Consider the following 14,514-nt stretch of genomic DNA (forward strand, 5'->3'; position numbering starts at 1 on the left):
GCCCTGTAACCTTGTTAAACTCGTTTATTTGTTCTAATAGTTTTTTAGTGGATTTCTTAAGATTTTCTATACACAGATCATGTCCTTTACCAATACACATAGCTTTACTTCTTCATTCCCAATCTGGGTCAAGTTTATTTCTTTTGCTTGTCTAATAGCCCTGGCTAAATCCTCTAGTACAATGTTGAATAGAAGGGGGAAGAGAGAACACCCATTTCTAGTTCCTGATCTTAGAGAGAAAGCATTTAGTTTTTTACCATTAAGTGTTAACTGGAGATCTTTTTATAGATGCCCAAATGACCAGACTGAGGAAATTCTCCTCTATTCCTAGTTGAGTGTCGTAGTTTGTTTTGTGCTGAGATAACAAAATACCTGAGATTGGGTAATTTATAGTGAACAGAAATATACTTGTCACAGTTCTGGGTGCTGGGAATGGTAAGATAAAGCAGTGGCAGGTTTGATGTCTGGTGAGGGTCTGTTCTCTGTTTCCAAGATGGTGCCTTGAACACTACATGCTCTGAAAAGGTGGTAGGTTTTATTCTCATCTAGTGGAAGTTGGAAAGGCAAAACGAACTCCCTTTATCAAGCCCTTCTGTGATGGCATTATCCTATTCATGAGGTCAGAGCCCTCACAACCAAAACCCCTCTCTTATGGCCTCACCGCCACTGCTGTTGCATTGGGATTAAGTTTCCAACACATGAGTTTTGGGAGACATAGTCACACAATACTATTGAGTATTCTTTTTATATGTGGGGTGATGGAATTTAGCAAATGCTTTTCCTCTGTCTTTTGATATCAACATGTGTTTTTGGTTCTTTTTCTACTGACATAGTCTATTTTGTTAATTTTCGGGTGTTAAACCACCCTTGTATTCCAAGGATCATCCCAGATGGTCATGCTATATAATCCTCTTTATAAGTTACTAGACTCTGTTTTATGTTATATTGTTGAAGACTTTTGCATTTGTCATAAGTTGGTAGTAATATTCTCTCTCATTCCTGATTTTCATAATTTGAGTCTTTGTCCTTTTTTCTTTGTCAGTCTACCTAAAGGTTTGTCAGTTACGTGGATATTTTTAAAGAACCAATTTGGGTTGTGTTGCTTTTCTTTATTGTTTTTGTATTCTCTGTCATTAATTTTCTCTCTACTGTTTATTCTTTCCTTCATTCTGCTAGCTCTGTGTTTAGATTTGTTTGATTCCTGGCAGATTGACACTTTCATCATGACACACTGGACTTCTTTATCTCTAGTAATATTTTTTCTTTTAAATTCTATTTTATATATGATATTAGTATAGCCACTTCAACTTTCTTATGGTTTTTTTTATGATGTAATTTTTTCCATCATTTCACTTTATACAATGTATTTTTCGAACCTGCAGTTTTTACTTTTGAATTTCAAATGTGTCTTCTGTAGACAGGGTATAGGTGAGTGTTGTTTTTTTTTTTTTTTTTTTTTTAAATTTTATTTTATTATTTATTTATTTATTTTTTTAAATTTTGTGTTGTTTTTTATGCAGTCTGGCAATCTCTGTCTTTTAATTGGGGTTGTTTAATCCATTTACATTTAATGGTATTATTGATATAGATGAACTTATCTGCTATTTTGCTTTTTATGTTGTATATCTCTCATGTCTCTTTTTTGTTCCTCTATTACTCCTTTACCACTTTCTTTTGCATTAAGTGAATATTTTTTGTTGTAACATTTTAATTCCTTTAATAATTTTTTCCACTATTTTAAAAAGTTATTTTCTGACTGGTGTTTCAGGGCTTAGATATACATTTTAACTATCCAGTATCTACTTCAGATTTGTACTAATGTAATTCCAGTTAAATATAGAAATGTTATTCCTATATAGCTCTATTTCCTTTCCCCCATTCTTGCAATATTATGTTTTATGTGTAGCATCTCTACACATTAGATACCCAACAATGTGTGGTCAAAGTATTACTTCATATAAATGTATATGTGTTAAAGAGTCTGAGAGAAGGTGAGCAAATATGCACTTAAAGTGTTTGTTACATTGTTCTTGTTTATAAGTTCTGGTTCTTTTCATTTCTTCTTGTTCATCTGAGTTACCATCTAGTGTCATTTCCTTGCTCAATTCAGCTTTGCTCCCACCTGCCTCTTTTGTGCTGTTACTGTCAAATATATTACACTTTTGTGTGTTGTAGGCCCAACAATACAATTATATACGTATTGTTTTTCAGAATTGCTTTTTAAATCAGTTAAGAGAATAAAAGAGAAGAAGTACATATTTGTCTTTTATAATTTTATGACTTCTATTAAGGATGCTTTTTGTTCTTTAGTGTGGATTCATATTACTGTATGGGGTCACTTTCAATCTGAAAATCTTCCTTTAGAATTTCTTGGATGTTGAGTGTGCTAGCAACAAATTCTCTCAGTTTTTGTTTATGTTGGAAGGTCCTATAAAGTGGGGTTATACTTTTGTTTGATTTGTGCCTTTGAAATGATACTTGTTACAGAGTTGTCTTCAGAGTTGAACCATACCTTGTCCTTGAAAATTGCACGTATTTTTAGCAGATGCATATTAGGCAAATTTAATGGTAATAAAAACTTTTGCAAGAATTAGAAGTGAGGTGCTTACCTTCACCTATGGAGAGACGCTGGTGATGTTGCTGTCAGAGGGAGAAATGGCTTGTGGGTCTGGGAAACAGTTTGAAGAGGGAGAAAGATGAGTTGATAGATCTAGGATGTAGAGGTTCTACCTCAAATTATAGTAGTGAGATAATATTGGCAAGTATATTAAAGAAATTCACCATTACACTGGTATCATTTAATGCTCTGAGCAGGTGGGTCCATAACTGATCAGCTAACTTGTGTGCCCCTGTGCAAAACGCAAATGAGGGTCCCATTGTACAGTACAGAAATTATGAAGAATTTCATGAGAGTGACAGCACAGTATTAAGCAAAGTGAAAGGCTCTTCTAAATGTGGAGTACAATGTGACTGCACAGGTTGCTCATGCATGAACCTAGCCCTGGCAGGGGCAAAGGGAGAGCTAGGAAAGCAAGAGAACCAGGCTGTGGCCTTGCACCACCTCAAGGGTGTGCCCTATGCCACGTGCTAGTGAGATGGTGCCCTTTGGAACTGTTCAAGTCATTGACCCTGAAAAGAACCCTTAAAGTTAAGCATTGCATAAGAGCAGTGACATCTTGGCGCAGACTTCCAGCCTCCAGAGTTGATGTTTTGGACACCCGTTGTACTTTGTGAGGACAGCCATAGCAACCAAAACACTGAGCCAATGTTTTGTAAGGCCGAACGTGCTCTGCAGGAATCAGGTTCCTGCTGCTAGAGCCACCTTCTCTATGTTTCAGCCTCTGGCTGGTCCAGTTGCTAACATCCGAATGCCCTGTAACCCTGCCGCCTTCTCACTGTTTATAGTTCCAGATTTTCCTGCATCTTTTATTTTTCCACCTTCTCTTCTGTCCCCCTTTCTTCCTTTTCTACTTCCCTCATTCACAGGGCAGGGCTGGATCTTCTGCTCATTAAGATTTTTCAGGAACTGCTTTTTGGCTACCATAGTGGCCCTCAGTTCATACCACAGAACTCAGCTGCCTGATCAGAGACAGAGGAGCCCCAGTGAGGGACTCGTTCTGGCTAATTTTTGCATGATCTCTGGTGGAAGTAGTGATGGTACTGTAATTTAACAGTTAATGCTTCCTTTCTGTTTTGAGAAAAGTTGACAAGAAAGTGGAAAAGCACTGACAGCTCTTCATCCATGGACATCAACAATGAGGAGGAGCCAGAGAGTTCACATTAGAGGGCTGTGGGCACAGGGGTCCCTCCAGGTTGTCTTCACACTGGTGCTGTGACTCTTCAGAGAGGAAGAGGCAGATGGGTGGAGATGAAGAGAACAGTAAACCTAGAAACTCAGGTGATAGTTGATAAGAGGCTTAATTGGTTGAAGTTCTCTGTGTGCTTGAACATGGTTAAATATTAATTTAGGTTATTTTATATTGTATTCTGAGCAAGGGAGATGTAGCAGGGTGAAAAGCAAAGGTTGGTTTACAGAATCGATCTATTACAGAATATATCTACCCTGTGGTTTAGGGCATGTAAACTACTTATTATTGTTGTTGCTTTAACCCCCTCCGGGATGGCCTGCCTTCTTGGTGCATTTCAGAGAAGTTCTGCAGGTGTTTTCTTCTTAGCACTTTGGGGCATGGTTGTAGGTGACAAGCTGCTGGTGTTTCCTTTGGATGGAAGCCACTGGCTTAGTATGAAGCACATAGTTGAGGTTCTCAGTGCCAGGGGGCATGAAATTGTGGTGCTGGTGCCAGAAGTCAATTTGCTTTTGAGAGAATCCAAATACTACACAAGAGAAATCTACCCAGTGCCGTATTTCCAAGAAGAGCTGAAGAACCGTTTCAGCTCCTTTGGAAACAGTCTCTTTGCTGAGAGATCATTTCTGACTGCTGCTCAGACAGAGTACAGGAATAGCATGATGGTTCTTGAGTTGAGCTTCATCAACTGCCAGAGCCTCCTGAAGGACCGTGCCACCCTGAATTTCCTCAAGGAGAACAAGTTTGATGCTCTTTTCACAGACCCAGCCTTACCCTGTGGTGTGATCCTGGCAGAGTACCTGGGCCTGCCCTCTGTGTACCTCTTCAGGGGCTTCCCGTGCTTGCTGGAGTACGCGTTCACCAGAACCCCAAACCCTGTGTCCTACGTTCCCCGGTGCTACACAGAGTTCACAGACCACATGCCTTTCCCCCAACGGGTGGCCAACTTCCTGGTTAGTTTGTTGGAGAACTATCTGTTTCATTGTCTGTATTCAAAGTATGAAGAACTAGCCTTGGATGTCCTCAAGAGAGATGTGGACTTACCCACCTTATATCAGAATGGCTCTGTGTGGCTGTTGAGATATGACTTTGTGTTCGAGTATCCCAGGCCTGTGATGCCCAACATGGTCTTCATCGGAGGGACCAGCTGCAGGAAGAGCAGAGACCTGTCTCAGGTTGGTGGAATTATTTCTTTTGCAGTGCCCTGTTTCTTTGTGTACAGACATTGTTCTTAGAAGCTCTGTCTTCCCTCACTCATTTGGCTCCTCATGCCTACTGTCACCTGGGACAGTTGTCTGGAGAAACGGTGGCAGGAAAGGATGCCAGGCTCTGAGTAGTGGGGATATTCAGGAGACCAGCGGCTTAGGTGATAAGAAGCGTGTAAATGAGGACAGGGCTCATGCTTGGCTACACAGGAGATATGTGCAACTAGGAAATCTGGGCACAGCCATGGAATCATTGAACAAGCTTAGAGAGGTTCCCGTCCAAAGAGAGGTGAAGCCTGATCAAGGGGACAGACCCAGGTGGAAACTCATTCTCCAAACTCTGTTCTATGCTGTTTCCCTGGGCCCCAAGCCAGGGGTCAGCACACTACAGCTGGTGGCCAAACTTGCCCCGAGGCCTGTTTTTATGTGGACCAGAGCTACACTGCCTTCTATTGTTTTAAGGGGATATTAAAAACTATAACAACAATGACATGGAATGGCTGACAGAGATGTATTTGGCCCGCAAATCCTGCACATTCCTACCTGGCCTTCACAAAATACATGCAGTGGCCTCTGAGCTAAGGCAAGTGTCTGTAGATGCCCTCCTGACACATGGGGAAAAGGGCCAGAGTTACACTGAAAATAATAATCTGTGACTTTATAAAACATTATTTAAGTATTTGCTACCTTTGAAAGGCTTCAGACCACTCGCTCTATCTTTTATGCCAGAATTTTCTTTCTCAATGCATTTTTCATAAGAGAAGGCCTCAAACAGGTCCCAAAGACCCTTCCCATCCTGTGTGATCCCTGCTGATTTTTCTGTGAATGAGTGGGATGGCTGGCAGCAGCTCCCATGACACGGCAGGGGTGGAGGAGGAACATAATTGGACTGGCTGCAGGAACCCCGGCAGGAAATAGAAACTCCCAGAGTCAGGACAACTTCACTAAGAAGTTAAGAAGCAAAGGTTATTGATTGATTGATTTAAAAATTTATTATTGTTAATTGAATGTTATTTATTCTTCTTACAAAGAAACATTTGACATTAGAAGGACAAAATATCATGTTTGGTATCAACCATTCAATTTTTGCAAATAGAGTTCTTTTTAGTTGTATTGAAAAGCCAGACTGTGAGAGCATTTTTTGAAATCCGTGAACCTGGATCTGGTACTTGACCTCCTGTGTGTCTCAGCTGTAATCCTTACATGTCACCATAGAGAACATTCTGCATTACAATATGTAATTATCAATTTGTGCTTTCACATATTAAGAATCAAGTTTCTTTTGTCAAATAATCAAACCATTTCAGCACTATGAAAAAAAAGTACACTTTGGAGAGATGGATATATCTTGGACGCAGACAGAGGTGGTGGTGACATGACATTGTGAATGCAATAAACGGCACAGAATTGTTCACTCTTATATGGTTCATTTTGTGTTATTTGACTCAATAAGTTATTAAAAAATACATCATAGATCATAAAAAATAAAGCCCTGATTTATTGCTTAAAAACATACACTCCTCATTAGGCCAATAACACTATCAGGCAATACACGAAGTAAACAAAACACAAATGGCCAATAAAACTTGGAAAACACATTTAACTTCAGAAATATTCCAAGAAATTCAGATTAATAAAATAAGAAATTCAATTGTACCTATCATATTGGCAAGCATGTTTTATAGGTAACACTTGGCCCATCTATAAAACACATACTGATGTATTTCCAACAAAATCTGCAAAGCCTTTTGAAAACCATAGCTTGGTGGACATTCCTGGAAGAAGACTTCCATGCACCGTTGAGGAAAGTGTCCTTTCTCAGGGTGACCTCCGGGCTCCCAGCCATCCCTAAGTGGGAGAGTCCAGCAATGTCACTGCCACTTCCACCCACGTCAGTGTCACTCTGATTGCAGCCTCACCCACCTCTTCTGCCCAAGGAGGGACTGACCCACCTCAGAGGTTGCCCGCATTTCTGCCCAGCTTGGCCCTTAGAGAAGCTCCTTGGCTGTCTGGCTGGTGGTTCCTGCACTGAGATCCTCAGAACCTGGGCCACAAGTCAGCTCCAGGTGTTTCAGAACCATGCATCCCAGCCCTGACAGGGCCTCTTCGTTACCTCTGTGCACTTTGTCTTCTGTCTGCAACAGTTCTGCTTGAGCCAGATCCGTGCAAGCACCTCTGCCCCTTTCTGTGTGCCTCTGAGGTCCCCACTTCCTCCCCAGAGTCTTCTGCAGTCTTGCATGAGAAAAGAACCTTTCTATTGAGGCCCTTCTGCTCTGCCAAAGGGGCTCAAATCCAGGCCAGCTGCCAGGACACTCTCTACATTGTCCTACTTGCTGCTGGCTCAGTCCCCTCAGTCCCATGTCTAACCTCTTTTCCTATTGGGAAGCTCAGGTGTCAAATCTCTCAAATTTATAAGAGAATTTACCTTCACATTTTATTATGAGAAGGACTATTGGACTGTTTTTCTTCGAACAAGGGAATTCCAAGACAAATCCTAATCTCTTCCACTTGCAATGCAAAACACTGCTCAAACCTTTGAAAGGACGGACTTCTCCTCTCCCTCTTAAGGTAGTACAGACCTCATAGCTGTCATGGCCACAGCTCTGGCTCCAGGAATGAGCACATCCTCAGTGTTCAGCCTGAGCTAGGGCTAGGAAGCCTCCCCTTCTTCCCCAGTGATCCCTTCTGTGTCCCCATTATATTAGCAGAACAAGATCACAGGGGTGGAGCTATAGGCTTGGATTGGAACCCAGCTGTGTGGCTGGGGCAGGTGGTGGCTTATTTCTGAGTGTTTAATTCTCCCTCTGTGAAAGGAACACCACACAGGCAGTCGTGGTAGGGGCAGGTAAGGTCAAGTTCACGGGAGAACTCTGAAAACTGCAAATGCAGCACAAGTGAGGCAGGGCTTTTTACATCTAGAAAATAGGGTTGTGGGTCCTCAGGATGCAGTCCACCTCTCTCTCAGTAGAGCGAGAACCTCAGAGGTGGGCAAAGCCCTTCTAAATGCCCTTTAAATTCCACCAAGTTAAGCATTAAATAAGGGCAGAGGTCCAGTGTAATAACTATTTAACGGCCCATTGGTCTTTCAGCTGTAGTAGACGTGGCCAGAGCAAATGGCCACTAATCTCACCATGGTCTGGATACACGAAGGAGTAGAGGCTGGAATGATGCTGATGGCTTTACAGTGGCTTAGCAAGATTCTTCCAAGTATTTCTGAAACCTTAGGGTAGGAGTGCAGATGGGAGGTGGAGTAAATATATGATAAGAGGACTTGGGGGATTACTTTTGCTTCCTTGACCTTGCGTATCACTTTAGACCCATGTCCTAGCTCACCCCTACCTCCTCATTCCTGACCTGTCATGGAATCCTGGAATATCTGGGCTGGTAGTGACTGTGAATCAGAAACTATGCACTGATTTCAATACAAGTTTTTCATTTCTAGTTTATTATATGAGCCTATTATCATATAGTTTTCTCTGTGTCCTAATCTGAATTTCTTTATGAAAATGTGATGGGCACTCAATATGAATGTCCTAAAGAAAGGATGATGTGTCACCCTTTAAAAAAGTCATTTCTGGGTTATACGCATTAGGTTTGAAGACTCTACCTCATGTTCTCTTTTAGGTATTTTTATTTGTATTGTGATATAGGTAGGTACTTTTAAATTTAAGCTTCAAGTGAAAATAAAATCCCAGTACGTGAAATGAAATATTATTAGAATTAAGTCTTTGTTAATGTTTCTAGTAATATGTAGGCCTTTGTATGGTAGATTTTTCTCTTTATCAACTCAGGAAAGTTTTTTTTTTTCTTTTCTAATTACATTATATGTTATAAAAATGCTCCATTTTGGTAATATATTTCTGCCTTCTAACAATTTTATATACCTGTGTAGCTACCAACACACTGAAGACATGAGCTTGTCCTTCCCTTGTGTCCTGCTCCATTACCTAATACCTGCCCCCAGCCTTAGGCAACCACTGACCTGGTTTCTGTCATTGGACAATAGAGTTGTCTTTCTGGAGCTCATCTGAATGGAATCACAACAGTGAGGATGGAAAACGCGCATGTGCACTGTAGTGTGTCTGGAGTCCTCTGTTCAGCGTAATGTGTTTTTGGATTCATCTGTGTTCCTGCGTGTGTCAGTATTTCATTCCTTTTTACTTCTGAGTAGTATCCCATCGCACAGATACAGCACCGTTTGCTCATCTGCTTTCCTGTCGATGATCATGTGGGTTGTTTCTAGGTTTTTACTATTGAGAATAAACCTGCCAAGAATATTTGTGTGCAAGTATTTCTAAGGATATTTGGTTTCAGTTTTCTTGGAGTAAATACTTAGAAGTGGGGGTGCTGGGGCCCATGGTAGGTGTCTGTACAACTTTGTAGGAAATGACCACACTGTTTCCCAAAGCAGTTACCATTTAACCTTCCTAACTGCCATGTGTTAGAGTTCTCATTGCTCTGTGTTCTGGCTGACACTTGCTCTTGTCAGTCTTTTACATTGTATTCATTCTAGTGAGTGGGTAGTGTAATTTCATCATAGTTTTAATTTGCAAGTTTTTTAGAACTGATGCTGATGAATATACTTTCTTGTGCTTAGTGATCATATTCACATCTTTTTTTAAAAAGTGCCCCTTCAGATCTCCTGCGCAGTTTTTTAGGTTATTTGTCATCATAGTTTTGAGTTATGAGAGTTCTTTATGTGTTATTCTGGATACAGATCCTATTCAGATATGTTTTCCCAATGTTTTCTCCTGGTGTGGTGCTTAATTATTTTTCATTTTTTAAACAATATCTTGCAAAGAGAAAAAGTTTGAAATTTTTCATGTCGTTCAATTTATCAGTTTTTTGGGGGTGTATACTTTTTGTGCCCTAAGAAATTTTTGCCCATGTGAGGTGTGAAGATTTGCTATGTTTTCTTCAAAAAGTTTAACATTTTTAGTTTTTATGTTTAAGTCTATGGGATTGGCAGAGACAAGCATTGTCAATAGGGGGCAGGAATGATGGATGCCATTTTCTCTGTCTGGACTCCTCTGGGATGACCTCACTGACATCCATGGCATCAATCACAACCACATGCAGATGAGCAGCTGAGACCCCTCCTCGGCTGCAGACCCTGAAGCTGATGCCTCACACGTTTCCTGCTGGCATCTCCAGGCACCAGGAATGTGTGCAAGCTCCTCTCTCCCCACAGTCCTGCTCTGCCCAGGCCCCCATGTCCGATGGGACTACCATTGCCCAGGTGCCCGACTCTCCCCAGGGTATCCGATGTGCAACTAGAAATCAGGTGACACCAATATGTAGATAAAAAGTCACTGCATGAATTTAGAACAGAGAGAGCCCCTTTCTTGTGACAATGACACTCTAGCAGCATATTCCCACCCTTACACTATGATCATTATCAGGCTGCTTAATGGGCATAGGCATTTTAATGGGGTTGGAGGAATAGCTCAAGGGCTGAGATGTTTCTCCCTGAGCTGAGCATCCCTCTCTCCTGCCCTGTGTGCTCACAGCTCCCAGGGGACCATCCTCCATGGGCAGTTGGGGATGCCCTGCAGACTCGCCTTCTCTGTGCCCTTCCAGCCTGTGCCGCTCTTGGTCTCTGAGCGCGTCCTGGTGGTCGCCTCAATTGGCTGTGTCTCCATCTTTTCTGTCCCTGAAGGAGGGGCTGTGGCTTTGATTCAGGCCCTGCCCTCTGCAAAAACAGCCTCAAGAGCTGAGCTGTGTCGATCATTCTTAGTCATTTGCAAGAGGGATATTTTAGGGACACAAAACTGGTGGTTCCACGCCTCCTTCTGTGTCTGCCCAGGCCTTCAGGGTGAGGCTCGGTCCTCCAGCTTAGCACAGAAGGCCGGGGTGGCCTGTCCTTTGTTTGGAGGTTAAATAATGACCCCCATCTCCAAAAGCTATGTTGAAATCCTAAATCCAAGTGCCTGAGAATGTGACCTATTTGGAGATAGGGTCTTTACAGGAGTAATGAAGTTAAAATGTGGTCATTAGGGTGAGCCCTAATCCAGTGTGACTGGTGTCCTTTTATAAAAAAGAAATTTGGACACAGAGCCAGACATGCACAGAGGGAAGACCATGTGAAGACACTCGGGGACTGGAGTGATGCAGCCATCAGACAGGGACCTGTGAGGGATGCCAGCAGACGCAGGAAGCTGGAGGGGCAGGGTAGGACACCCCCTAGAGCCTGCAGAGGGAGGGCCACCATGCTGACACCTTGATTCAGCCCAGCCCCAGAGCAGTGAGAGAAGAAATGTGTGTTCCCAGCTGCTCAGTCCTCGTGCCTCATCCTGGAGCCCTGGGCCACGTGTGTGCTCCTCTTTCCCTCCACCCCCTGCCATGGCCGCGCACTTTCTGTCACTGTCCAGCCTGTGCAGGTCCATTCCCCACGTGCTTCCTACCACTCCATGCTCCGTGCAGGCAGTGGGGCTTCACGGCATGTGAGAGTGAGGGTTGGGGGCTTGGTGTGCACCCCCTCTGCCCGCCCTCCTGCAAAAAGCCACACTGGTGGGTGACTCATGCACGGCTGCTACACCCCCTTCATTCCTCCTCCCACGGGCTCTCCGGTGTCTGGAGACGCTGCCCTGTGCATTGCATGAACATTTTGCAGAGGTTGTCAGCGCTATCTGTGGCAGCACTGGTGTGACAGTGACTTCTGTACGACGAGAGCTGACATGTTTGTAGGTGACTTTTAAGATTGTTTTGGGTCAGGTTAAAAATCTCAGTGAGATTTAGTTTGGCCTTGTGTCAACACTGTAGCTTACTATGGGACAATTAAACCTTTGTTGTGTGCCTCTTCCCCTGTTCTAGTCTAGATTGTTGCCTCTAATTGGAGCATGGCAAAGCCCAGTGCCTTTCGGTCCCCGAGGATGCTTTGTCCTCCTGCTTGGAATGTGACACCTGGTGATGCTGGGCTATGGACAGGCAGATCCTCACAGTTAGGAGAGCTGGAAACGTTGCCCTGGTGCCACCCTCCCACTGCATTCACGGCAGGCACTGCTGTCCCAGTAAGACACAGCTGAGTTCTCATCACAAGGAAGGGACCTGACTCCAGGAACTTGCTGCTTCTACTGCGAGATATGGTGGTGGCTGGAAACTCAAATGCCAGCTTCCCTCACTACTCAGCCCAACCGCAGCTGCAGCAGCAGCAACCTTAATGTCCTGCTGTCCCAGCCGTCCTGTTCTCGCCCCTCTCATGCTTTCACATGCTCTAGTTAATCGAGGACATGGGCGGTCTCCAAATACAGATGAGAGTTATTTTGCTTGGCTCTTGGTAGACGTGACTGTGTGATGGAAATGAAAGGATTTGACCAGTGGGTAGGAGGGCAGAAACTGAGCCTTTGTATAAGCATACATTATGTCACTGGACACAAACAGGAGCCAGAAAAAGAGCAGAGAGCTGCTGTTGGGGAGGAAGTAAGAGAGCTAGGATTCTGGAGCCAACCTACATGAAAGGGTTAAACCCAAGTGCTCCCTGCAGAGTGTGCTGCTGGTGAGCCCTGGGTGCATCTTGGCATGCACATATCTTCCTGGCGGTGGACTGTCTTGTCAAGGTGGATCTCTAGTGGGGGTAACTTCCTCCCCAAGGGAAGATTCAGCCTCACCTGCAGTGGTGGACTGAGCCGGGATTTGTCAACATACCCCAGGAATGGTCCGTGTAGGTGGGTTGTTAATTTTATTTTAGCTTTGCAGAGGTCTCAAGAGGGTTCAGACATGATAGGAGAATCCTCTGGCATTGTAACAGACAAGCAGCAATGCCTGGGCATGGCAGAGACCCTTGTTGACAGCAACCCCACTTCCAGGGAAGAGGTCAGAGTTAAGAGCCTTGCAGTCTGTCCTTGGAACCGGCAATGCTAGTCCCTTTCTGGAAAAGGAGGCTTTGGTAGACTGACGATAAAACTCAAATGTTTCCTGGACAAATTCCAAAAATACAAGCTTTTTGAAATTTATTTTCTTTTTCATTTCTCTGATTCTTCCAATGCAGAAGTGTTGCTTAATGATTGTGCCTCTAATCTCACATTGCAGTACAGGCATGATTTCTCCACAAGGCAAGGTCACAACCTACTCTTGTCTGGAAACCACACAAGCAGGTATCTCAGCAAGTGCTTCTCAGTTATCATTATTACTATTGTTCTTCTTAGTAAATCGTTGGCAGTGAGTGATACTTTTTATTCATGTGTGAATACATGGCCTCTCGTGGGGCTGGTTTTGTGCCTGTACTTCTTCCTCCTGCTGGATCACACGGGCTTAGGATCCAAGCAATGGGATTGCTCTGTGCTGCAGTTACACAATGGCTTCTGCAATTGTGACCAGCCCCCTTCCTGTGTGTGTACGTCTGGTGCTGACCAGTGGCCTGGCCAAGGAAAGGAAGCTGCTGGTGGTACCCATGGATGGGAGCCACTGGTTAACCCTGCATTAGGTTGTGGAGAAACTCATGCACAGAGGGCATGAGGTGGTCATAGTCATGCCAGAGGTGATCTGGCAACTGTAAAAATCATTGAATCATATAGAAAAGACTTATTCGACCTCTTGCACTCTGGAGCATTTGGATGACAAGTTCATTGTTTTTTCCAAAACTCAATGGAAAACTCGAGGAGAAAGTTTATTTTTTATATTAATGAGTTCATACAGCAGTATTTTTGAACTTTTGTTTTCACATTGTAGGAGTTTGTTTAACGACAGGAAATGAGTAGAATACTTGAAAGAGAGTTCTTTTGATGCCGTGCTCCTGTATCCATTTGACATGTATGGCTTGATCGTTGCCAAATATTTTTTGCTCCCATCTGTGGTCTTCACCAGGGGAATACTTTGCCGTTACCTTGAAGAAGGTGTGGAGAGCTCCAGTGCTCTTTCTTACGTTCCCAGATGTTTCTAGCGTTGTCAGATGTCATGACCTTCAAAGAGAGAGTACGGAACCACATTTTGGAGGAGCAATTATTTTGCCCCATATTTTTGTAAAGTGTCTTAGATATTGCCTCTGAAATTCTCTAAACACATGTGTCAGCATCTGATCTCTTCAGCCACACATCCATTTGGTTGTTCCGAACTGACTTTGTTTTTGAATATCCCAGACCTGTGATGCCCAACATGTTTTTTGTCCGTGGCATCAACTGCCATGTCTGCAAGCCACTGCCTCAGGTGAGTTTTCCCTCCTTTTGCACCCAAAGAATAATCTGGCTTGTACATCGAATAAAAAGATTTCTTACTGAAGTGTTATTTGTCATTTATAGGTGTCGCATTTGGAATTTCTTTGTGGTTTAATGAATTATTTAGTGCTAATTCATATAATTGCAGTTTAGCATATTTTCTAGGGGTGCCCGCGGTGACATGTATGTGTATGCAATTGATATAAGTGTATATGATATTCAGGCTGCAGTTTTTAATACTGTTTTTGGAAAAATACTGAAAAGTACATTAAGTAATGAAATCTTCCTTTTTGCTGATCCTGTGCTACCCCTTCAGGAAAATACTCTTAGCATTTTCCAATGTTCTGGAATTTT

The 14,514-nt window shown here is 43.1% G+C and overlaps 2 protein-coding genes and 1 pseudogene across 3 annotated transcripts in view; all 3 read left to right on the top strand.

Annotated features, from left to right (window-relative positions):
• LOC134372958 (UDP-glucuronosyltransferase 1-6) overlaps positions 1 to 14,514 on the top strand; it is a 253,422-nt gene that overhangs the window by 142,624 nt on the left and 96,284 nt on the right. The window lies entirely within an intron of this gene.
• Positions 4,121 to 10,891, top strand: LOC134390015 (UDP-glucuronosyltransferase 1-6-like). Its single transcript, XM_063113340.1, has 3 exons — positions 4,121 to 4,981; positions 10,122 to 10,295; positions 10,592 to 10,891. Exons 1-3 carry the CDS (start codon positions 4,121 to 4,123, stop codon positions 10,889 to 10,891), a joined length of 1,335 nt encoding a protein of 444 aa, XP_062969410.1.
• Positions 13,305 to 14,275, top strand: LOC134390095 (UDP-glucuronosyltransferase 1A8-like; annotated as a pseudogene).

The sequence above is a fragment of the Cynocephalus volans genome, chromosome 1 (assembly GCF_027409185.1).
Source record: "Cynocephalus volans isolate mCynVol1 chromosome 1, mCynVol1.pri, whole genome shotgun sequence".
Lineage (NCBI taxonomy): Eukaryota > Metazoa > Chordata > Mammalia > Dermoptera > Cynocephalidae > Cynocephalus > Cynocephalus volans.